The 26223-nt window shown below is 42.6% G+C and overlaps 1 protein-coding gene across 6 annotated transcripts in view; it reads right to left on the reverse strand.

The window, feature by feature from the left end:
- The window catches only part of LOC119183795 (uncharacterized), an 86095-nt gene that overhangs the window by 54425 nt on the left and 5447 nt on the right, over positions 1–26223 (reverse strand). The window contains exons 1-2 of one of the 6 annotated variants that reach the window (XR_012887174.1): positions 22304–22450; positions 19866–19956 (exon numbers count right to left, since the gene is read on the reverse strand). The exons of 2 other annotated variants lie outside the window; for them this stretch is intronic. Coding sequence is in view for 2 of the 4 variants with exons in the window: in XM_075878556.1 (XP_075734671.1) it covers positions 19947–19956 (10 nt within the window). In the remaining 2 variants the exon portion in view is untranslated. 3 more of the 6 variants (XR_012887175.1, XM_075878557.1, XM_075878556.1) reach the window with 3 other exon arrangements.

The following is a 26223-nucleotide window of genomic DNA, read 5'->3' on the forward strand; positions in this document are numbered from 1 at the left end:
TATCCAGGCGTTAAACCAACACCACGACGCCTACACCGACACCGCTAGCGTCTGTGTGAAGTTCTGTGGGAGCCAGAGGATCGAAGTGTCGAAGAATCGGATGGGATGTCATAAGGAACTTCAACTCAGAAAAAGTGGACATACATTCCGGAGTCCAGTCAAAGGGCATGCCTTTCTGAAGCAGGCACGTGAGTGGATGCGTGATATTGGCAAATCCAAGGATGAATCGACGGAAGTATGAGTAGAGGCCCAAAAAGCTGCGTAGTTCTTTCCCTGAGTGAGGTTGCTTGAATGCCTCCACTGCAGCCGTTTTCGCAGGATCCGGCCGTATTCCATCTTTGTTCACCAAGTGTCCAAGCACGAGTGTTAGGTGCTTTCCAAAACGACATTTCTTTGAGTTGAGCACCAAGCATGCTTTGCTTAGGCAGTTCAGCATGAGGTCGAGGCGTGTTGTGCTCACAGAAAGTGCGCCCGAAAATCCCAACTTCGTCCAGATAACACATACATACTTCCCACTTCAAACCATGCAGAATGTTGTCCATGAAGCGCTCGAAAGTTGCAGGCGCATTGCATAATCCGAAGGGCATCACATTGAATTCAAAAAGACCATCTGGTGTAACAAATGCCGTTTTCTCTTTATCTTCCTCATGCATTGGAATATGCCGATACCCCGACCTCAAATCAACAGACGAAAAGTAGGAGGCTGATGAAAGGCAGTCTATAGCATCATCAATACGTGGTAGTGGGTACACGTCCTTCTTTGTGATAGCGCAGAGACGGCGGTGGTCAACGCAAAATCGCCATGTTCCATCTTTCTTCTTGACCTTAAGGGAGCGGCCGACGGACTGCATGATTTCTGAATCACATTCTTTTTTAGCATCTCGCCAACCTGTTCATTTATCACTGCGCATTCCGACGGGCATATCCGGTATGGCTTTTGTCAGAGAGGTCTATGGTATGCCATATCTATGCAGTGCTTTACACGAGAATCAGGGAATGACAGTGGAGCCTGTAGCTGTGCGAAATCGAAAAGACCAATATGTTTGCACAGAATACTCGCCAGGTCATTATGCTCGTTGGTGCTAAGAGACTTGTCAATCATTGCCATTATGGAGGCGTCCTTGGCGTGCAAATGATTGGAATCGGGCTTATCCGGAGAATCACTGCTCTCTGCAAGGATGGCAAGAGAGAACACCTCATGTTGACGGATCTTAGCAAGTTGTAGACCCTCTGGCAGTACCGAAAGTTCATTGGAGCCGTTGATCACCCACAAACCAGTATGCCCTTGCACAAGCGACAATGTACAATAGGGTATTCGAACATTTTTATTTATGCAGCTGAGGTGAATGGGCTCTACAGTGGCATCAAATGTCGTCTCGATTGCAGGGGAACTGACGACAGGAACACACTTGGCAGACAAGGGTGGTACAGTTGTGTCCATGGACACGCAAACGGTGCTTTCCATACAGGGCATGCTTTCCATAAATGCTACTGGAACATTTGAATCTACTGTAATCTCTCCTGTGCGGCAATCGACAGTGACACCACAAAGATTCAGATAATAGAGTCCTAGAATTACATCATGTGTTGAATGAAAGAGAACAGCAAAATCAGCGATAAAATTCTGGCCACCCAAACTAACAGTCACTGTGCAGACACCAACAGGTTGTAGACATCTCTGCTCACTCCACGAAATGTATCAGCACGATCCAAACAGAACATGACCTTTCATCCAAGAAGGAGTTTAAATGCTAGACTCATCACTGATATGGTTGCACCTATGTCCACTAAGGCCATTGTTGAGACACCGTCGATTAGCACAGGAACCTTATTTCGAAACATGCAAATTAAAGGAGGCATTTCTGTGGAAATCGAAGACTGTCCAGCGACCTCATCTCCAGCGGTCACGCCGACTAGTTTTCTGGCGGCAGTGAAGGGTAGCGGCGCCTAGGAGACGGCGACCATTTGGAGCGAGGGGGGCTGGCGGGGTGTCAAACTGGGGTCAGAGGCTGGAGAACGGTGTCGCAGCGGCCTTGGTATCTCGTGGGATGCCGGAGAACGGTGTCGCAGCGGCCTTGGTATCTCGTGGGATGCGCTTCCAGAGAACGTTGGTGCTCGTGTAAAGCCATACAGGTGAGATCTCGGTGAGCGATCAAACCTTGGCAGCTGCCGGTAGTTGCAGTACCTAACAATGTGGCCTTTAACGCCACAGTTGTAGCAGATGGGCAGGGGTCGTTCCCCGAACCACTGCTGAGAGCGCTCCGCTGTGTAAGTTTGCCTACCCGAACGGAGTGGAGCAGCTTACTGAACGGGAACTACCCACATCTGTGGAGCGGGGCTGGACGAAGGCGTCGGTCATACCACTGGTCAGGCGCGAATGAGTCCCGGCCTGGCCAGGAAGTTCCAGCTTCGCTAAAATCCGTTGCACATACCGATGGTGGCAGAGGAGCAAACGGCGCCGGGTAGTGAGATGAACAGTTAGGCGGATGATGGATGGTGTCGTCGACCAGTGTGTCTTGTCGCTGTGGCTCTTCGCGCACTATTGCCCTGATAGTAGCGGCAAGGTCGGCAGGCGGGCTTACAACGACGCTGGCGATCGTTGTGACACTTGCCAGCCGACCAAATTTCGGGGCAATGCGACGGGTCTTTAGCTTCTCGAAAGTGCGGCAGTGACGTTAGACGGCGGAGACGGAAGTGAGGTCTTTCCTGCCTATAAAAAAATTGTAGACGTCCTCTGCTATACCCTTCAGAAGGTGTCCAACCATGTCCTCTTGAGGCATATACAGGTCTATGATCTTGCAGAGCATCAGAACCTTCTCTATGATGGCGGTACACATTTCTCCAGGAGTCTGGGCTCTTTGAGCCAACGTGCGCTCCGCGCTTTTCTTTTTCGAATCAGCGTCGCCGAAACATTTCTTGAGTTCTTCCGCGAAATGATCCCTCGTTGTTAAGGAGTCTTTGTGGCTTTCGTACCACATCAAAACAGTTTCCGTAAGAAAAAGCGCGACTTTTCCCAGTTGGTTGATGGGATCCCAGCCGTTGTACTGGCTCACCCTGTTTTAATCTGTCAGCCACATATTCAAATCTTCCCCTGCTCTTCCCGCGAACGGACGGGGTTCCATATAGCGATACCTAGGTGCAGCCGGCACTGACCTTTGCGTGGTTGAGAAGCCGTGGCCTTCGCTCTCGGTCATGGCAGTTGTTGTCGGTGGCAGACCAGCAGGACGATGGCTCCGACGAAGTTCAAACAGCTGTGGCTCCGTGGTTCGTCGACGTGCTGTACCCAGCACCTCCACCACTCTGTTACGTTTAATAATGTGTTTATTACGCTGTGGCATACTGGTAGACTTGAAGGGGTCGTACACCGGAGGCCTATCTCGCTAGCCGAACGTCCTCTTCTTTAATCTGCCTGTTCCCTGCTACCCAGAGGCTCATACCCAAATCACATATGCATAACAATATATTATATGAAAGAATGTACAACACAGTAAAATTCAGATTATGCGCAATAATGCGTATGAGGTTCATGCCTTCTGCTCGTTCATGTCACAATATAAAAAAATATGCGAACCATACTAGTCTTAGGTATGGTAACAAGAAACTACATGTGACACAGGTGCAATAAATGAAAAAAAGTAAAAACTTAAGGGCTAACTTTTTTTGTTCAACCCAATGTAAATAAGAACTGACAGGCAACGATGCCAAGGAAAATATAGGGGATGCTATTACAAGTAGTAACTGTAACGTAAACGTAAAAAAACCTGGACGAATAGATAACTTGCCGCTGGCAGAGACCGAACTTGTGACCTTCGAATAACATTCATGATGCTCTCCTGACAGAGCTACAGCCATGGCCATTCACATGTTTACTTTATGAGGTATGTATATTGTGGGCACTTGTAAGATGCTTCTCTATCAACTGCACACAACCATCATCAGATATTGTTCTTCATCTTCATAGTATGTGAGGATAAATCTCTCAAGTCATATCTCTGGCTCGAATGTGGCTGTTTTAGCCACATTTTCAGGCCTAAAGAAGGCGTGTAAATCACTATGTCATAAGCGGTGGAGGTTGCTCCTCAATTCCTCGTCTCTACTTGCCTGCTTTAACTCCAGAAGCTTCCCTCAGGTCGCTGTTTGGGCCACTTGTTCACCAGCATATTGCAGGTCAAACTCTCAGAAAGTTCTTCATCTACTATCAGGCTGTTACTGCCGTAGATCCTCTCTCTTGGATCGCCAGCTCTGTTTGCTTGACTCTGCAATGAGGACATGTCCGATTGGCTACACCAATATGATACCGTGAATGCGGCAAATTGTTGGGATAATCTGCAAAAGCTCCGCCACGTCTCTTTCTATCTTATGAGCATGGCAGACTTATAGTTTTTTTTAACCACCAGATTGACTTTTCCAAATGAAATGCTTTCAGAGAACATCTATGACTAGTCTTCGGTATTCCGGCAGTTTCATGCCGCCTGGCGAAGAGGACACGCTCGCACACAACAAATCAGCGAGTCTTATACCTTTTAAATAGAGGATGTTCTCTCACTCTGTCGACGTGTCGATGCTTCCATGGCCGAGTCGGACAAAATGTGTCGTCATCTCAAAAGCATCGAGCCTGTTGCCTCCAATGTTTTGACAGTAAAAGACCCTGCTACAGGTTGCTGACATTGAAGCTATATACCAGCACCCGTACGAGATCGAATCTACGTGGCTCCAGCAGGAAAACTCTCCTACAGCCATCCCCCATAACCCTACTGCTGACACCTCATTGCGAGCCATGATCCAGCTGTGCAATCATACGAGAAGAAATGCAGTCGCTGTTTTTCTGCACGTCCGTTTTTTTTGGGGATTGCTTCAAATTTATCTTGCAACGTAGTGCTTTACACATCTTTATTAGACCTGGAAGACATGGCCGATTCAGATCACTACCAAACCACCAAAGAGACTCAATAAATATCTCCATAAACAGTCAAGATAAAGAACACTATCTGATGATGTTTATGTACAGGGTGATGAAGAAGCATCTTATAAATGCCCCCACTATGTGCATTTAAACTTGGGAGTGTTAGTCAGCGTTGCTAGTAGCCATGCCGGCAAATTTTCAACTCTTATTTTGGCAGTGGCGTGACTTCTCCAAAGGAGTCGTAATTTTGCTTTTCTCCAGAAAAAAATCAAGTCGCTGTCTACGGCGGTTGTAAGACAGCCCTGTGGATTTCGTGGTGCAGTGTCGTTGGTGTCCAACTTCGGTTCAAATCACGCTATTTTTTATTTTCTGTGCTCAGTATTCTTTCAAGTATTATTATGTTTTTAAATGATAATTGTGTTCATTCATTGGGGATATAACTATCAACCTTCTTTTACGTCCAATGTAAGATGAAGACCTTTCCCAGATGATTTCCAACTGATACAGCGCTGGGCAGGCAGATTTCATTGTATTAAATCTTTCCTTACCGTGCCTATTCAAATCGATCACAGGTGATCGACCCTTCGGTTCGTCGATTTTGGCATGTTAAATTTGTTTCTTGTGATCCCAGCACTTTCTAGTACTGTTGTTAATTCAAATTCGAAGAGACCTCCCAATTTTGTTTGAATTATCAAGAAGTTTGAATTATCAGAAGTTCTCAGATGGGTGAAGTGACTGAGAGTGAGGGGATTTTGCATTGACTTTATCAGATTTAAAAATTTCTTAAGCATTTTTAAACCCTAAATGTATGCAATGAACAGAAAGCAGAAGTATAAGGTCAACAAGTTTATCGGACATTTACTGCTGATCAGACCTCTTGAAGAAATTGTGGTTTGCCAACTGCTTCTTCGCTATATGTACCTTCAGAACAAAGCCCTGTATACCAGTTCAGAAGCATCATGGTTTATCATGCATGTGCTTCGTTTCAACATGCATGTGCTTCGATCATCATTACCTTCGACGGTGGCCGGGTCTCAACATGCGTGTACTACGGGGGTGCTATGCTGAGGTGCACCATGTACAGAAAGAAGATCAACGTGTGCCACCAGTGCGGGCGTCTTGGTCATCGCATGGACGTCTGCCCAAACCCCAAAGACCATGTCTGTAGAGGCTGAGGAGCTTCGAACCCAGACTCCAATCACAAATACATGCCAACGTGTCGCCTCTCCCGGGGAGCCCATCCCACTACAGACAAGACCTGCAAGGCTTGATTCAAGACACCTTATCTTGTCAAAAACGACGCGGTGACCGACAAAGGGCTGCAGCGGAGGCCGCGCTCGAGCTACAGCAGCCGAACTATGATGAACAGTACACACTGCCTTCCTGTTCCAGCTCCCACTCTCAAAGCTAGGTGTGGTCAACAGGCCCTTGATCTCACCGGCAGAGCCGGCTTCAGAGCCGGTCCCGGGAGTCATGTTCGTTCCAGGTCGCCGCGGCGTCCGAAGCAAACTGGTCATCAGAACCCAGATCTACCTGACAACGAGAGCTTCAAAGATGCGGTTAAGGGCACGCAAAGACGTGGCGCTCAAGGAGCTACTGCCTAAGAACCTTACAATAAGAAGAACCCTAAAGATGAGGCATTAGAAGCAGTACAGCACGAAAATGCGCACTTACGTACGGTAGTGCAGCAGTTAACACAAGAAATCCATGAGATTAAGCAGTCGATGGTGCAGTCATCTATACATACGCCTATTTCAGTTGAAACTCATGTTGGGAGCGTTAACGATGATGAAGCGCTAACCGCAAATAAACCAGCGGCCACCAGCTCCGAACCTGAATGGCATGACAATCTTGGGTGCATAAAACAGGCCACAATAATTGAATGGTGGAATGAACAAGAAGAAATGCGAAAACTGCTCACTGACATTCAATGTGCGATCCGCAACATCGGCGTTGCGGTCAACAACCTCACCGCCTGCACACACAGGGTAGAATTTCACATCGACAAATTCAAGACTCGCATAGGCCTTCGCCAAGGCCGCTCAATGATGCCTCCTGTGGGCCCTACCGTCATTCACAATAGCCCTATCTCAGATAGCGCATACGCTGAACACCACAATGGCCAGCTCCACTAACGAGCTCATGGTGTGGCAGTAGAACTGTCGGGGCTTCACTAAGAAGCAACCACTGCTGGAACAACATGTACAACACGCGCAACCCAAGCCTCACGTCATAACCATACAGTAAACAGTGGGCACCATACCAAAACTTCCAGGTTTAAATGCACACGCTTCCCAAATTCCCATTGATTGAGGAATCCAAATTTTAACACGAAAAACAGGTTGTAAACATCGTGAGACTTTCAATGAAGTCGTTTTCATCTATCCATTCAAGTTCAGGCTGGTGTGACTTCGGGCTTGGGTAAATTACAAGGTGTGATGGAGCCAATGAAACAAGAAAATATAAAAAAATGAGCATGCATCTAGCAGCACTGATGTATCCTATGCTGAGGAAAGGCAGCCATAAGGAGCTCGAATGCAGCCACTTCGTACAGCAATAAAAAAAAACTTCTCCAATCACTTCTGGAAGAGCAGAAACAGCAGCCTTATATTCGGCCTGTCACTATAAGCAGAGTTGTTTTAACAGGCCACCTCAGAATTAAATCATTATAGCTGTATCAATTGTCTCAATGAGGTAAAGTCTGTGCATGCACTTTTACTGATTGTGGTGAAAACCATCATTATTAAAGCCACCACATTCGACTCAGCTGATCGTCCAAGTTTTTGCCGGCCAGCGGCTGCTCCTATCACTCCATTGTAGAATGTTGCCCTATGCGAATATTTTTTTAAGTAGGCAACATTACTCAAAAGAATATTGAAAGCATAAAAGAAAGAAAAAGTTCAGTTGGTCAGCGCGATTCGAACTGAAGTCGCACAACAACGCATCATTTGCAGTACACCAATAACGTACCCACTGCACTTAGAAAAATCAATGCGGTAGGGCTCTCTAACAATGGGCACAAACAGCGACATTATTTTCTTGTAAAAAAGCAAAATTACCACTCCTTGGGAGCAGTAATGTGATTCTTCAAGCATTCCCTAAAAAAAAAGTAAAAAGTAAGAAAACGGGATTCAAGTTAACCTGCGGCACGACCACTTCCAAACAGCGCAACAGCAACCCACTACACCACCAGAAGAGCTAGATGGTGGTGTCTAAAACGACTACAAACTTATGGCAACGGCCGCTAATTTTTACCATTACACTGCAGTGACAGGCCCCCTCACCGTAGTCATTGCTTTACGGTAACAGGACCCGTCGTTATAGCTGCATTGCTATCTTGACTGGCCCCCTCTCTTTAACGATAGTACTGCACTTATGGGTTCCGCCACCGTAGTCACGATAGTACTGCGCTGACCGGCCCCGTCATCATAGTCGCAGTCCTCTTCTTTTTGCCTGTTGCCGTCATATAGCACATAATCTTACTACATGTTGGCAGTTGACCAATAATCCCTCACATACTACCTGAAGGTATCAAGACTGCTAGAATGAGACCCGTGCTCTGAATGAAAGAAAGGAGGGGTGGAGTAAATGAAAAACTGAAGTTTTTATTTTAAAAAATACATATTACTTAAGTGCTGCATCAGACTCGTGGGGCATTCTGTTAAGCGCCACATGTGTAGCTGTCACTCACTTAGCAACCTGCAGAAACAATCAATAAAAGAAAGTATTTTGAACGTTATGAATTACATCACAAAACTTGCTTGCATGAAAAACCAGCCATATTTACAAGATGGTATTCTATAAATACACCCGACATTCAACACTAACAGAAATATTCCCCAGAAGAGTTAGAATAAATTGGTAAGGAAAGTTTGGTACTGTTTTTACCTAGTGGTTTACCCATGTGAGAGTTTTGTGAGCACACTCTCTGCAAATGCTCTTTAACAGCACTTGTAGGAGGCTGCTATTTACACTGTGCCTACTTTTCGTACCTCTCCTTATATGCATTGATTTTCTATACTGTATCCTCCCTTATAATTAACCAACAAGCCATTCAACTGGTTAGGCATGCATTTAAATAAAAGTAAATGGGTGTTGTTATAATGTAAAGCAGTAACAAGCTCTTGCAGACTGAAAATGAGTTATATTTTACACATGTAAAAGCATCATCAATAGCAGATGTTATGGCTTCTGCACGTGACAGTGAAGTTTAGATAACTAAGTGACATAAAACAAAAATAATGCTTGAATTTTTTAAATAATTAAAGGTTCACCAGGAGTATTTGCCAGAAATTATAAAAGTGGAGTGTTTAAATAACCGACCAATTACAAATACAGCAGCAGCATAACTAGATAGGACCGCACACATGGCAAATATATTTTCGAGGCCCTCGTGACGGTATATATAGTGATTAATATTATTAATATTATTAGTAGTAGTATTAGAGTGCAAAAAATTACATTATCTCCTGCTAAAGAGAACTATGTGTGGATGCAAAGGCGCGGTGAGAAGGTGAGCGACACCCACAGACACTCGTTCATGTCGCCTTAAGCACGTGCAACAACATTCAAAACATCCACCTTATTACCACTGCTGGTGACTATCACTTCCACCAAAAGAGTGACAACGTGTACATGAACATGATGGACGAATTCAAACGCTTCGACACCCATTGTCTGGGCAGCGTCAGTCAGCGTTACCTGTGGCCCTTCTTTCAGCGCTGACTTGGGAGAGACAGGGGGGCTCTAGGGAAGGAGAGAGAAACAGGGAGGGAATGCTCATGTGCAGTAGGGGGGTGCGAACGCAGTGGGAACAAGCGAGGCACAAGGCCCCTGCCCTAAGCTGCCTCGCATGTAAAAAGCAATTTGTCTGTTTTGGGCAAGCGTATGACCAATCTCTTGATTGATTTGGCAATACAGTGAACTAAAGCCGTCTTGCACATTCATGCATCAAACGACCCACCAGAAATCCACAAGGTTAGATAGAAAAAATGTGAAAGAAGAAATGGATGTTGCCAGTCACTTGTCTAGTTTCCACGAAATATACGAAGTTTGCAAATTACATCCAATCACATAAAAGAAAACGACAAGGTAGACATGTAAATGGTTTTTTTCATTTTGCCATAAAAAGTATTGTTCCAAATTATTTATTGCATTCATCAAATCTGCATACTATGCCTACATTTTTGTGAATGGTAATGATGCATTCAAATCTTCGTTCTGTCAAACCCTATTGCCACATGCACACCAGTGCAAATTTTGATTGTGAACAATGGTTGTGAAAAAATAAAAATGGGTTCTATATATTTCACATATAACATGCCGCACGCTCATTAAAAAACGAACTGTCCCTCTCCGGTCATACATTTTCGCCATCGACTGCACTCTGTACCCTGGTTCTCGAACACATGACCCACAGACATCTCTAATGTCAAGCCCTGCCCGCACATGACTGTCTTCATCGCACTTTTCTTCCTTTCATTTTTCTTAATAGGTGTGGTCATGACCTACAATGGCATAACTTGTCTATACCATTTTTTTCCTTGAAGGAACCACTCCAGTCAACATGTGTTGGTGCATAACTGTGAAACGACATTCTAGACTTTCTAATTGTCAGATTTAAGAATTGTCGAGACTTCAGTCTTTTTGAAGGCTGGTTTATGTCATTGCAATACCTGCACTTAATCGCCTTTAAAATTGACTGATGTATGAAATAAGAAAAATATTTCAAATTGCAATGCTAGGCATTTCATACATTTTAGCCCTTTGTGGGTGTTTATTTAAAGTCTTATTCAGATTATGATATACGTACTAGACAATATGCTAATACGTTCTCATGTAGCCACAACAACCCGTTCACTTGAACCAACAAATGCAAAATCTTGAGCTTTGTTAGCAGATTATGAAGTGTCATTGTAGCTTACCGCCTCATTGGAGCCGACAGTGAGCTTGACGTTCATGATCCACTTTTTCTACGAGGTAGTAAGTGAAACATGAGTGTATAGATTTTTTCTGGTCTAACTCTCCTGCTTGGGCGTCCAATATGCACATTCAGTTAGAGGCCTTAAAGGTACGCTAACAATAAGTATGCAGTTGAGGTGGAATGAGCAGACCATTGAAGAACGCGTCCAGTTCTGGTAGGGTGTGAAAAGAAAAGTTATTAGTGGAGATAAAGCGTAGACTGCGTATCTCCTACTCAAATTCTTATGCCTCAGACTCAGTGCTGAAGGAATATCGTCATGAATCAGATTGCTCTCGGCCAATAAGAAAGTGCCACCACACGTCACCACACGCATAGAATCAGCCACTGTTTGGCCGCGATGAAGTGATGCCGTGGTTTTCATGATTGCCACTTTTAATCTAGTTGTAGACTTTCAACCTTGCCTCGAAGATCACCACATAGAAGGAGGATTGCATTTCATTGAGTGTGCAAGGATCCCTCCCCGCTTTCGCGGTGGCAGCAGCTTTTTTTGAACGAAGCCTTGCTCCAATGCACGGAAAGCAAAGTGTCGTTTTCTTTTACGATGTCGCATTCCTGAATACTGTTTATGATTGCTCGTGTTTTTAATTTCCAATTTCATTAACACCATTTTCTTTTTGGAGAACTCAAGCAGAGGCCCGATGCTGTGAAGAAAATTGTGGAAGAGCAGCGAGAGCAGAGCCATGCATAACTACTCAATCCACCCCTGGAATACGGCACGCATCAGAAGAGCAGGTGAGTGGGTTCCGATGAGAAGAAATGTACCATGAAATCAAAACCATCAAAGTCACATATTGTTTTTTTGCGAAACAGCGGCAGAACACGAGTAAAATCAGCCGCAGAATCGGTACGAGGCAGGCTCGTTTAAAGGACGTCGACATTACCGGAGTCAAGCTCCGGTAATGCTCTGGGGATGCTGTTATTGCCAATACGCTCACCGGCAGAAGCAAGAAATCAAAACAAAGGAATGAGGAGGATATAAAAATAAATACTTTTGGCAAATCACGGCTGAACTGCATTTGTGATCATTGAGACAAATGGAAAGAAGCATTAGTATTATCGGCATCAAATGAAACACAAACAGCCGCAAGTACCTGCAATTTCTAGAGCGTCCTGTCGAGACATCACGGCGGACATGCGCAGTGCTACCAAACAGAGCTGATGTGCGCCTATCAATCGTGATGAGTGGATAAAGCATACTATATGGTTTCTATTACTTGTCACTGTTTGCATTTCATTTGATGCTGATAGTACACGTATATTCCCTTATGTCTCTGGCATTTTCTTCATTTGGAAAAGTGCTGTTGACAGCAATAACGACATGAATCCATAAATATTAGGATGAATTGCCATTGCAACTACACTTCCTGAATTTCTTTTGCGCTATTTTACACAAGGCCCACCACTGCAGACAAGGGTGTAGGAGTCGACATGCTACAACATTATGATCAAGTGACGCCACCTTGCTTCACAGAACCTGGCTCTAAAGACAGGTAGCCAGCAGCCCGAGCGTGTCTTTTCTCAGAGTTTACCCCTTCATGCAGCTTCCTTTCACAACCAGTTCTTGTTCACTGGCATCTAGAAACAATAAAAGCTTAGAAAGCATGAATAATGTTTTAAGTGGTGCTGTAAGCCACAATTTGTGCATCGCACATGCAATAGAGCAGGGTACAATTTCACATTTATGGTTTTTTTCTTCCCAAAAATATTAACATAGGGACGCATGGCTGATAAAGCTAGCTTAGAAGGAGCAATTAGCCAGAGACACACGCAGGCATTTGCTGCACGCACTTCCAAGAATGCGACTTTCTCTGCGGACTGGTGACAGAATTATCAATTTAGTGAATGACATTTACTTCACACAGGACTTCTTTATTTCTATCAGAAGACGCAAACACCTCGAAATCTTCCAAAAAATAATTACTTCGGGTAAGTGATCCCTCATAGGCAACTCCAACCTACGCACGCTGATTGAGGAAAATGTAAGGGGGAAAGTACCAATACCCAGAGAAAAACCAGTAGGGGCGACGCAGTTTGATAGAAGAAAGCAGTTTTTGAACGAGTTTGTCACTTGAAAAGGATAATAATGTAGCCTTGCAAGATAGCCTGTATTTAGTTTTATCCTTTCGTTCTTTCATTCAGATATCTGCTCATGAAAACTTGCTGTAAGCTTGGAGGCTGACATGTTTGATTAGTTGGTAAAGAAATTTTTATCACAACTCTTCAAAAAGACTGTGGGCAGCGCTTTTCTTTTCCAATTATCACTGGGGTTATGTATGTGCAGAAGAACTAATAGTGTTTGGGCTAAACCCGAAGAAAGCGAAGATTTCAAAAGACCAGTTCAGTGGCGAAGCTAGCAGGAGGCTAGGGAGGTTCGACCTCCCACCTCAAGGATATTATTACATTTGTAAATGTATATACATGTCATTCAATAGCAGCGACGGCATAGTGATTAGTGTATCAGCCTCGCGTGCAAGAGGTCCGTGGTTCGAATCCCGGTGCCAAGCATTTTCCATTTGGATTAAAAAAAAAATCTGCATGATGATGGTACTGCCCTAAGAGGTCTAGTGGGCGGCCTCACCAGTGACCACCACTAGTAACGCACTCCCTCATCAGAGAAGAATTGGCCCCCCTGTGCAGTATTTTCCCACTACCTCCCATATGATACGTCAATTAAAACACAGTCCTCAGTTCGCAGCGGCTGTAAAGCAGCTGACCACGGCGGTGGTCAGATCTGCAAAGCAGCCGAGGTTGCTAAGAATCTCTGCGTTTGGACAGGCCGTCATTGGAACATGACTTTGGCAACGTTTATCGCCAGAACCTAATCAAGTCAGACAAATCTAGCTGTACTATTCGGGGAGATAGAGTGTGTTGAATGGGATGTAATAGGGCTCAGGGAGGTTAGAAGGACATATGAGGCATATACAGTGCTACAGAATGAGCATGTCTTTTGGAATCATGGCTTGGCTGACAGAAGAGAACTCGGCATAGGGTTCTTTATCCACAGAAATATAGCTGGTAACATAACAGAATACTATAGCATTATTTAAAGGGTGGTAGGTATAGTAATAGCTGGTAACATAACAGAATACTAAAGCATTATTTAAAGGGTGGTAGGTATAGTAATAGAACTCAATAGGAAATACTACAATACGAAGGTGGTACAGGCTTACGCACCTACATCCAGCCATGATGACATACTAGTTAGAAGCTTCTATAAAGACGTGGAATCAGCGATGAGTAGGGTGAAAAAACAGTATACTATACTGATGGGCAATATGACAGCTAAGGTAGGGAAAAAGCAGGCTGGAAATCAGGCAGTAGGAGATTATGGCATAGGTACTAGAAATACCAGAGGGGAGTTATTATTGAAATTTGCAGAACACAATTATTTACGTTTCTTGAATACCTTCTACCGAAAATGAAGGAATCGTAAGTGGAACAGTGAAAGTAAGAACGAAACAGACTTTATGCTGAGTTCATATCCAGGCATCGTTCAGGATGTGGAAGTTTTTGACAAGATAGGATGCAGTGACCATAGAATGGTAAGGTGTCAAATTCGCCTAGACTTGAAAAAAGAACGACAGTAACTGATAGTTAAGAAGCATATCAATGAGCTAGCACTGAGAGGGAAAGTACAGGAATTCAAAGTTTCGCTTCAGCATAGATACTCGGCTCTTATCGAGGTAACCAGCCTTAGCGTTGACTAACTGAGTGATCACCTGACAAGTATCATTACGGAGGGTGCAGTAGCAGTTGGAGGTATGGTACTTAGACAGGACACTGGCAAGCTGTCCCAGGAGACAATGAGTCTCATTAAGAAACATCAAAGCATGAAAGTCTCAAACACAACAGACAAAAAAGAACTGGCAGTGCTTTCAAAGTTGACTAATAAGCGTAAGGTATCCGATATAAGGAGGTACAATGTGGAGAAAATTGAACATGCTCTAAAGAACGAAAGAAGCGTCAAAGTGGTGAAGAGGAAACCTGGGATAGGCAAAAACCAGATGCATGCACTAAGAGACACGGAAGGCAAAGTAACTACCCATATGAATAGGATAGTTAAAATAACAGAGAACATTTACAGAGATATGTACAGTAGCAGAAAACACCACGACCGTAATGTAAGAACTAGCAGTATTCTATATGACATCCCGCCAATAATGACAGAAGAAGTCAGAAAAGCCTTGGAGGGAACGCAGAGAAGCTAAGCTGCTTTTCAAGTTCGGGTAACATCAGATCTGCTGAAAGATGGAGAACAGCTTGTGTTAGATAAACTAGCCACCCTGTTCACAAAGTGTTTCCTGATGGGGAGGGTACCATAATTTTGGAAGAATGCTAACATCATCTTAATGCATAAGGAGATGACAAGGACTTGAAGAATTAGAGGCTGATCAGCTTGCTCTCTGTCATGTGCAAGGTATTTACAAAGGTAATTGCTAACAGAATTCTGGCAGCATTAGAATTCAGACAACTAAAGGAACAAGCAGCATTTCAAACAGGCTACTCAACAATTGACCACATTCATACCATCTATCAGGTTATAGGGAAATGCTCAGAATACAGCCAACCACTATACATAGCCTTCATACATTACGAGAAGGCATTTCTTTAATAGAAATATCAGCAGTCATGAAGACACTGCGGAATCAGGGCATTGACAAAGCATGCCCTGATTAAACATAAACATCCTGGAAGAAATCTACAGAGAATCAACAGCCACCATAGTGCTCCATAAATAAAGCGACAGAATCCCAATCAAGAAGGGTGTAAGACAAGGGGATACAATTTCCGCTATGCTATTTACCACGTGCTTACAAGAGGTTTTCAAAGGCCTAGAATGGAAAGGGTTACATAAGAGTTTGTGGAGGGTACCTAAGTAACCTGCGCTTTGCGGATGATATTGCATTTTTGAGTAACTCAGTGGACAAATTGCAACTCATGGTTACTGAATCAGACGAGGAGAGCAGGAAGGTAGGTCTTAAAATTATTCTGCAGAATGCGAAAATAATGTACAACAACCTCAGAAGAGAACAGCGCTTCAAGATAGGTGATAGTGCACTTGAAGTTGTAAAAGACCACGTCAACTTAAGACAGGTAATAACCATGGAGCTGAACCTCGAGATTGAAGTAACTAGAAGAATTAAGAATGGGTGGAGCACATTCAGCAAGCACTCTCAAGTTATGACTGATAGATTGTCACTATCCCTCAAGAGGAAAGTATATAACAGCTGCATTTTGCCGGTACTTACCTACGAACCAGAAACCTGGAGGCTTGTTCAGCTTAAATTGAAGATGACGCAGTGAGCGATAAAGAGAAAAATGGTAGGTGTACCCTTAGGAGACAAAAAGAGAGCAGAGTGGATCAGGGAACAAACCGAGGTTAAGGGTATCATAGTTGAAATCAAGAAAAAGAATTGAACGGGGGCCGGGCATCTATCGGGTAGGCAGGATAACCACTGGTCATTAAGGATAACCAATTGGATTCCCTGAAAAGGCAAGCGGGTTAGAGGGAGTGCACAAAGTTATGTGGGCAGATGGGATTAGGAAGTTTGCGTGAACAAAATGGAAGCAGCAAGCACAGGACCGAGTTGACTGTCAGAACATGGGAGAGGCCTTTCTCCTGCATTAGACACAGTCAGGCTGATGATGATGATGACACATGATGTGCACAAACATATGCCAGATCACCAATATAGAGAAGACAGAACTCCAGTATAAAGTTTCTGTCTACTGGCCAGGATACATATGTTCATAACTATAATTGTGCTCATGTAAAAACAGGCTAACACCAACCTATTTACCTTATTAGTTTCTTACAGACTTGTCTATCAGAAAGAGAACAGGCTTCTTGCTAATATGAGCCATAAGTTCCCAGAAGCCACAGGCTCCCAAAAGATTGCGTTTTGTTCGTTGAAGGTGAGGAGCACCATTTAGCCTCTAGCTTCAAATGTTGTAGTAGTAGAGAAGAAAGTGAAGACGGGAGTGTTGAAACAGCCTGATGGCATGCCCTCACTGAAGAGTGAACCTGAAGGCTGACCCTCCCACTGGGCGAGGGGAGCTAGCATTCTGTTTGGTACTTCAGAAGGTCCCAGAGTACATGTTGAGCAGACTTGGCTCAGCGCCCCCTCAAAAATGACGCCCGGGGTCCTTGTACCCTCTTGCACCCCCTTAGTTACGCCACTGACTCACAGCCTATTTATGCAGTTTCATGACAGCAAATATAATAAGAAGAGGTACACTAAAACCTCATTATAACGAAGTTGATATTTGTACAAAATAAGTTTGTTAAATTGAAAGCTCGCTATAAAAGTATAGTCTAGCTAGCACTATAAATATTGCAAAACTGTTCTTTATTTATTTCGTCATAACAAATATTAGTTATATCTGGGTTTGTTATATCGAGGTTAGAGTATATAACTGATCTACGAAAACATTTACGATTAACGGCCACTAATCAACTGACACGCAAGTGGATGTTGATGCAGCGCAGAGGACATGCATGCATGTGTTCAAGGGGGGAAGGGGGGCAGTAGAATATCTAGGTTTTGAGTGAATGCCTAAGGCACAATCAGTTGAAGGACCACTGGACATAATATTGTGACGATCAATTTGGAGGCTACCGCTGTAAACTATCTGATATAATCCTGCTGCTCCCTTGATATATATATGAAGTTGAATCAAGGAGAACAAACTAATGAAATCATTCAGTAGACAGCCAATTTTTAAAAAAGAAAACACATAAGCATGAGGTGTTTTTTATTTAGATTTATAAGTATCGAAAATGTATTGGTAAATGTCTCACGAGTCAACAATTGTACAAGTTTGCAAAATAGATGAAGAGGTCACGTGAGTTCTGTAAAAGTAGTTTTGTTGGTGCGACTGAATAAAAAATTGTTCTTTGTGCATAAAAAAATATGCCATGAGAAGAACCTTGATGCTCAAGTGCTGCCCTTCTCTCAAACTGTGCCTACTCAGCTGGTGTGTAGTTGTGCAAGTGCAGCTTTTGTACCTTATCAAACTTCAATTTAAACCTGCATTTTGTCAATCTTGTCATCAGCTCATTATGTGCCTCCGGGATTGCAGTGGTAGTATTTGAGCAAGGAAGAATTACAGTAGAACCATTAAATTACTTTGTAAAATTTTTTTGTGTACTACAAACTCGAGAAGATGAATGACTTCTGTATGCCACGAAAAGTTACTGCAGAATGGTAATCTGCCTTCACTTTTGATATCACATTGTGGATGCAATTGAACAGTAGAACCATTAAATTACTCTGTAAAATTTCTTTGTGTACTACAAACTCGAGAAGATGAATGACTTCTGTATGCCACGAAATGTTACTGCAGAATGGTAATCTGCCTTCACTTTTGATATCACATTGTGGATGCAATTGGGCAATCACACTTGCAAATGCACTATACAATCAAGAAATTAAGCTTGCTGTATCCAGCTAAATTTAGATGAAAATGACCAAATTTGTGTGGTCATACGCATATTTATATTTTCTTAAAGGCAGTCAAGAGCTAAAAATTCAAACTTCAGTTCCAACTCATTTTGATTCCCTATGCAAGCAGACACGGGTGGGTGCAATGTATTTGAATTTACTAAAGGGACTATGTGTAGTTTCATTGTTTTAACTCACTGTACGTGTAAGCAAGGAAATTGCATCTGCCATCTCTTGATAAATTATGCGTACCATGATATCCATGCCTAACCACTAATTTCATAGAGTGTTGTCCAATAGAGCCCCTTCCCTAAATTCATTGAAATGCACACACAATTCTATAAACTGATGACATCAGCATCAATGCATGTGCCCTGCTGTAAATTGCACACATGTCATTTGTGGAGTGAGAGCACTTGCAAAATATTTTCGATATATAAAAATACCTGGAGCCACACAAAGACATACAAGGTTTCAGCTTGTGCGGAAGCTTTATGTACAGCCACAACCACGTCTATGTAGAACACGCCAACAGCCAGTTTTTGCTCCGCGGTGCGAAAACTTGACACAGTTTCTGGGTCTGAAGTGATGTACCAGGAGCGTTCATGTCCTACTTGTGAGGCTGACCACATCAGAGCCTGATACTGCCTCGAGGTTTTGCTCCACAGAGCACAAACCAGCTGCTTGCCTGCTCTACACAGACGTGGCGGTGGCTGTACTGGCCTAGACAGTGATGCCTAAGAAAGGTGGAAGTTGGTTTTTCATGCATTGATATACACACAATAGAACATAAATTCTTTCTACCAATATTTGAAGGTGAATTATGAAACAATTATTCAGAACATGCCTAGAATAAATTCAGTCAGTAATCCTGTATCTTTTGAATAAGGTTTCTAACCGAGCACAATCTCAACAAACATTTACCATTTGGGCCTGTTAGAGGAAAAAAGGGACCATTTCCAGCTAGAATATTGAACCAGAAATCTTTCCACATTGAAATGGAACATCTTTATTCTTAGTATATTGTGCAATTTCTCTATTAGGTGGGGTAAATAGAGTACATAACTTCTATAGAATTAGAGCAAATGAAACTTGGCACAATTACAAGTTTTATAAAACAGCTGAATAACCAATTATGTTAGTTCTGTTTCTCGACTGCAGCAATATTTCTTGTAAAGGAACTTGTTAAAGTTAAACATGAAGACTCCAATTAATGTGATTCTGTAGATCTCTATGCCAATTTATTACAGCTAAGACCAATAAATTATTAACTTTATATCTTTTTTTAATACCTGTCCGCAGAGTTAAATTTCATCAATTCTGGACCAAATTGTCAGGGCGTTGACAGAATGGCAATTCTCGTATTGGAAACGTGCCAAATGGGACGGAATCATAAAAATTTCGTGTTGAAGGAAGTAATTGTGGATGTCATATTCATGATGCATTACTACACTTTACCAAGAGCACTGTGAGAGGACAGTGGTAGATATAAAAAGCATGTTTTTTCAAAAACATTAGAACTTGTTTCACTCACTCATTTCCGTCTATGGACCAGAAGCCCAAGACTTCTGCTCATATAATGGGACAGCTGGGCTCCACCGCACAACTTGAATGACTAGCTTGTACTGAAAGCAATTAACGTCTTCACAAATAAAGTTCTTTTTGATACGACAAGGCACAGTTCGCACTTTAATACTCTCAATGAATAACAATATGCAGTGATTATCAGGTTTGCCTGAGGTCAAGAAATTAAAAAAACCTAGGGCTGTTAACACGAAATTGGACATAAGTAAGTTTAATCTTCAAGGCCCCTCTAAATTAGGCATGCAGAGATGCAGGTATAGGTGTATGCAGCCATAGATGTAGACCAATTCATGAGAATTTTCTATTGGCAATAAAAAAGGCACAAGCCCAACGTGCCACAGTCATTGAAGACTTGAATAGAACAGTATTAAGACAAGGGGAAAAAGAACAAGCAGTTGGTAATGTTGGTTTCAATAGCAGGAGAGATGCTGAAATAAAACAGGAGAGATGCCGAAATAAATTTGAGAAATGTGTCGTATTAGCCCAATGAACCACTGATATCCTGTCAACAAAGAAATAAGATTCATACGTCTACATTTATCAATAACATCAAATCGACATTCCCATAATGGGCCATCTTTACAGTTTATAGAGCCTACGTATTATCAAGATCATATGCACTTCTCTCTTAGACAAAAAGTAGACGTCACAAATGATGTCACATAAACGTGCTCTCAACATCAGATGCATCGCAGAACTTTCTGCCTTTCAAAACCGTTTTAGTTGATGTTTAGAATGATAAATATATAGTGGCACGTAAAATCTAGCAAGTGCTCGAACATAAATGGACATGTAGCAGTCGATCATGCGTAATGCATACACTTACATGCGCGATGAGATAAAGCGTGCGAATCACTATAAAATTGACATGCACGTGGCGTGCTGCCGTACATGATAGCGCGAAATCACGCAGCCCGAAGGTGCTTTCCCGTGTGAAGCACTTTAGGGGCTTGGGCTGTCGTTGCTTAGTGTAATTAATGCAAGCAAAACCATATCAAAAATAGAATAGATGAAGCAAGTGTGAAACAGAAAGAGATAGAAAAGGAAGAGATAGGTAGAAAAATGTAAAGGGCAAGAGAAATAAATTTAAAAATAGAGGAGAAATAAGGGCAGAAAAAACTGATAAAGAAAAAAAAGAGAGGAGGAAAGGAAGCTCAAGAGAAACAAAGGAGACTTATTCCCTGCCCTACATTTCTTTCAGGCTTGCTGCATGTACAGTTAGTTCTGTGTGCTAGAGGCCTGTACTTCCACTGCAGTCTGGCTTTAACTGGAGTGCTAAACTAATTACACAATCAAGGCATCAATACCATAAAGCTGGCTTTAAAGGGTATTGACACAAAATTTCGGGGCCGAGATAGCCATCGGGGTCGATTCTCGTGAACATTCGTATATCAACAGCGAATATAGCAGGTATTTTAAATTAATTTTGAAGTTTGCGTGAGTGACCGACTCCATAGCGGTATAGACACCCTCGGAGGGGACCCCGAGGGCACTGCGACCAACCTCGCCCCTTTCCCCCCTTGAAGGGGAACCCTGCGTACACCTATGGTTTAAACACAAACTTGTGATAGTGTCAGCACAGCTACATAATGCAGGACAAACCTGCATAAGTGGAATGAATCTCAATTCGGTTTTTGAAAAAAAAAAAAAAAAAACTGAGATGCTGAGTTTATTCTTGTGCTTCGTGTTGTTGTCCTCACATTGCAATCTGGTAGCCTCCGATCCAATGTGACCATTATCAGCTAATAGATAGTGGATGGAACTGCCGTTAGAATGTTGACTCTGAGATCTAAACTAAAAAAAACAATAAAAAATGTTTTTTCAAGTGGGAAAGCAATACTTTCCGAGTAATGACTATCACTTTTAGATGCAGTTTATTGCGAAAAATTCTGCATTTGCAGCGTTTTAAATGTCTTCATAATAATGCTTAGTTATAAATAGACGCGGTCGCTACTAAACTTCAAGGAAGAAAAAAAAGAAACAGAATCTGTAGAAAGTTTTCTCCGAGAGAAACGTAATCGCATTGTAATCATAATTGTCTTGTAAAATGCATAAATATCTTGCATTTGTCTATATTAACGAGAACATAGTACACATTCGTTTGCCACTTTTTCTCTTTTTTTTTTATTGGCTGCAAAACGATAGCAGCAGATATGCGGTAAAAGTTACCAAGATGGGAAAAAACGTACAGGCCGGATGAAGTCCTAGATTTGAGGCAAGGCACAGTGGTGGCGGTTTTCTAGATGAGAATTCATTGGCGTCTAGCTAGGTGTAGACGCAGGAGGTACGCAATTAGTGCTTTGGAAAACACGTGTTTCAAGTGATCAACGTTTACGGAAGGCCGCGACTCGCAAACGACTTTCACCGTGCTTCGCAAAGTGTACATACCGGACAGATGACTTGCAGAACTAGCACAAACAGAACTTGACAAGCATGGTGTTCGCAAGAAACCGTACGAAGTGATATTACCGTTTGGGAAGTTTGAGACTAGCGCATTTTGGAACAGGCGCGTCACAGAACACCTGGGCGCGTCGCGTGTACTGCGTACTTGTGCCACGTGTTCGCGAAGATCAGTTTATAACAATATTACAACGAACACACCGGCGTGCACTGAAAGGCTTGAAAAATTTTTTTGTCGTTGTTGTACAAAACTTTAAACAATAATATCAAAACTGAATATTTATTTATTTTGTCCAAAGTTCAGGCAACCATGTCAATAATTATTCAAAAAAGACAAGCAACATTGAAAAAAATAAAATTTTTTTGTGAAATAATAAACACAAGATCTCCATATAAATTGTTTTTAGTGTACAAATGATAGAGTAGTAACATTTTATTTTGATTATCAATTGCTTGTATTTTGTGAACATGAAAATCTGGCAACAACAAAACACCGAAGTTTGTTCACATTGTTAATAACGCTATCGGTAATATATTGTATGGGCGTCATTCCTTAGAAAAACGTAATGTCTTAAACCTGCAAGTTTTCTGTTGCTGTTATGTTTTTTTACATAAATTTACGACAAAATATTGCTTAACATCACTTGACGATGTGTTAGTGGTTTCGTTTCTGTGGCTTAAAGGGCGCTGCGGCGAAAGTTGGCAAGAGCGTGATCGCGTTCCTTGGACTTTGACGGCGTCTGACAAACCTGGGATAAATTTTCCCGGCGCTGCAAGACGTATGATTCCTTCTCACGAAACTAGAAGTTTGATGAAACTGCAGCGAAAAGCTTTATCCCTGGTTAGCGCAGCGGCATTTTCAAGCAGACGACAGACATCACTGCTTGTTTGCGACAACGATGGCAGTGGGGCGAGTTCTGCATTCGTTACCTGCATGTACCACGCGTGTTTTTGGGGCAATCGCTGCCCGCTTACATTCAAAGTCAGGTGGATGCATTGTCTATGCACAGACGCTCGTACATTTGGGAAGTCATAGAAGAGTGCTGGGGTTTTCGGTTTTGCGTGCAGCAGTGAAAGCGGAACCAGCCGGTATTTCACAAGTGCGGGTTTTTGGAATTCCCGATGCGCTGTTCGCAGGAGGGACTTACATCCTCTTGTGTTAACTGACCGCCTGCCTTATCTGATGAAATAAATGAGTAAATAAGTATATAATTATCTTCAACTACGACCGTAAATATTACCGTAGGCGGTGAGTAAAGGTGTCGAAAAACCCTTATTGTGAGTATTTTCGGACACGTTTCTTGAAGCGCCGTGCGGATGATAGGAAGGCCGATAACTCGTGTTTCCACGCTAGTGACAGCTGACAGCACACTGAACAGGCAGCAAGGGGGATGCCGGGAGATGCAAGGGAGCTTTTCGTAGAATATATCTGCAAGTTGTATAGTTGACACGACAGGCGGTTGGGCCCAAGGGACATTATTCTGGGGAAAATGGGACGTGAATTGGCAGCATCTTTGTTCATGGGTTGTGAGTGGCAAATGTCGTTACAGAATTTACAAAAGAGGATAACTGTACGGCACCAACAAACCTTCCTGGCAAGCCCTTTGTTCACGGTGGGCTCAATAGACATATTCGAGAAAAGACAACCGCACGGCGATTTTTTTTTTTTTTTGTATGCCTGAGCGCTGCACCCGAACCTAATAAATTAGCGCCTCTTCGCTCATTCGGTCGCACATCGGGCAAGACTTTTCATATATGCGTGTGATGGGCCAGAATCGGGGAAGGGGGTACGATCTGTAGCATATTAGCTCTATAGTCTGTACCTATTATTTTCTTTTGTCATGTTAAAAGCGCCATACTCTGCATTTCACTGGCCTTTACGACGTGTATGTCGTTTAATACTTCTTTCGACTGCTCAATAGTTGATGCTTTGCATCCACACTGAATACCAGCAAATATCTTGCGAGAAATCCTAAAATTATTACAACTGGGTAGTTGAGGGCAAGATATGGGCAAGTATGGTGAAAGCGGGCGGCGACAACCGGCACGTGCGAATGTCACAGGGCAGGTCACAACAGCTAACGCTCGGCTTTTCTGGCTGAATATCAGGGCAGAATACCATTCCACGAATTAGTGTAATAAGAAATAATAGGTCAGCGCTATTTCGTCGGCAGTGCAGTGATGGCAATGAAATGCCAATAATAACAATCTGGCAGTGCTGAAACTGGATCCTGAGTCATTTTTAGAGAAACGATTATTGTAAATGCTTATAAATTTTTCTGGACACGCTGAATGGCGGCATTGCCATATTTAGCAAAGCCATTCCAGATCACAAATGCATATTCAAGTTGAGAAAGACATATTGTGGTGCACAATTTGTGGAAGGCTGTAGGAGAACTCAATTCTCGAGAGATTCTACAAACACAGCCTAGAAGAGAACGAAGGCCACACATGACAGCGCGTTTAGTATGAGGAGAAAACTTTAGCAGGCTGTCAAAAATATCACCAAGATCGCTGAATTCATATACCTTACATAAGGACATGGTATTGACAGAGTATGGAAATGACACGGTGAATGTTTTGCGAGATATACTGATGAATTCGGTCTTTGAGGTAATCAGACAATGTTACTGTCATTCCACTATTCAGAGAAAGAACACAAATCTGGCTGAAGCGAATGAAAGTCGTTCACTGAATGAATTTCCTTAAAGATGTTGATGTCATTAGCATAGACAAGAAAAGAAGAATAACTAATTGCAAAAGAAACGTCGTTAAGGTAAATAAAAATAACAGTGGGCCTAACACCAACCCTTGAGGGACTTCGAAAGGCACTTTGTACAAGAAAGATAATTGACCATTTACGGCTACTTAACATTATCTTTTATGCTGATAGCTGTGCAGGAGATCCCAAACAGACAATTCAACATCAACGTTTGTAAGTTTAAACAAAAGCAATGAGCAGCTGACTACGTAGAAAGCCTTGCTCAGGTCTCAGTGGACTACAAACCTGTCCTCTCTTAGAATTGGGAGAAGAGATTTGCGTCATGAAATTAACAAGATTTGTGGTAGTTTAGAGGCCAAGGGGAAACCCGTGTGGATTTGTAAAAAATAAATTATTCATGCTAGCATATATATGTAATTGTGAAGAGCCAGCTCAAATATCTTCGATGTGGCACACAGTAGCGAAATCGAGCGATAATTAGAAACATCAGTTTTGCAGCCCGACCTAAATATTTGAAAAGCACGTGCAGTTTTCCACATGCTGAGAAATCTGAAAGAGTTCAGACAGTTGTTATATACTGTAGTCAGTAATGGGGCAAATATATACTGCCATAAACATTTAGTATGGTGGTAGGGATGCCATCTAGGGTACGCTATAGGGACGGTTTTAAGGTCTTAATGCATGAGCAGGTGAGATTTTTATCCATGGATAGGCCAATAGATGTGCTGACTGCCTTGGCCTGTTTTACTATCGGAGTCCGAGAGTCTGATACTTTTTGAATGGATGAAAAATGCGTGGCAATACAGTCGGCGATGGCATGTACTTCGACACCATCTGGGTCCAGTAGTGGGAAGGACTCCCCACTTTTGCTGGACCGTTTGCGTACATACTTTCAAAATTCAGCTAGCCATTCAGAATTTTTTTCTAATAATGCAATAATTATATAAACGGCGGTCCCGTTTTCAGGGTGCCCCAGCTATCTTTAGCCAGAGTTGAGAAAAGTGCCGACACACGCATTTACGACGCCACCAAACGCATGTTACTGACTGGTTCCTGGTGATAGTCAGACTATCTTTGTGTACTAAAATATTGATTAATTAGATCAGTTCAATAAACGAACTTCGGAAGGAAGAGGGATGGATAAAAATTTATATGCGAAAGTTGTAATCCGTTTGCAAAACATCCG

Source organism: Rhipicephalus microplus, chromosome X (assembly GCF_043290135.1).
Source record: "Rhipicephalus microplus isolate Deutch F79 chromosome X, USDA_Rmic, whole genome shotgun sequence".
Taxonomy (NCBI): Eukaryota; Metazoa; Arthropoda; class Arachnida; order Ixodida; family Ixodidae; genus Rhipicephalus; species Rhipicephalus microplus.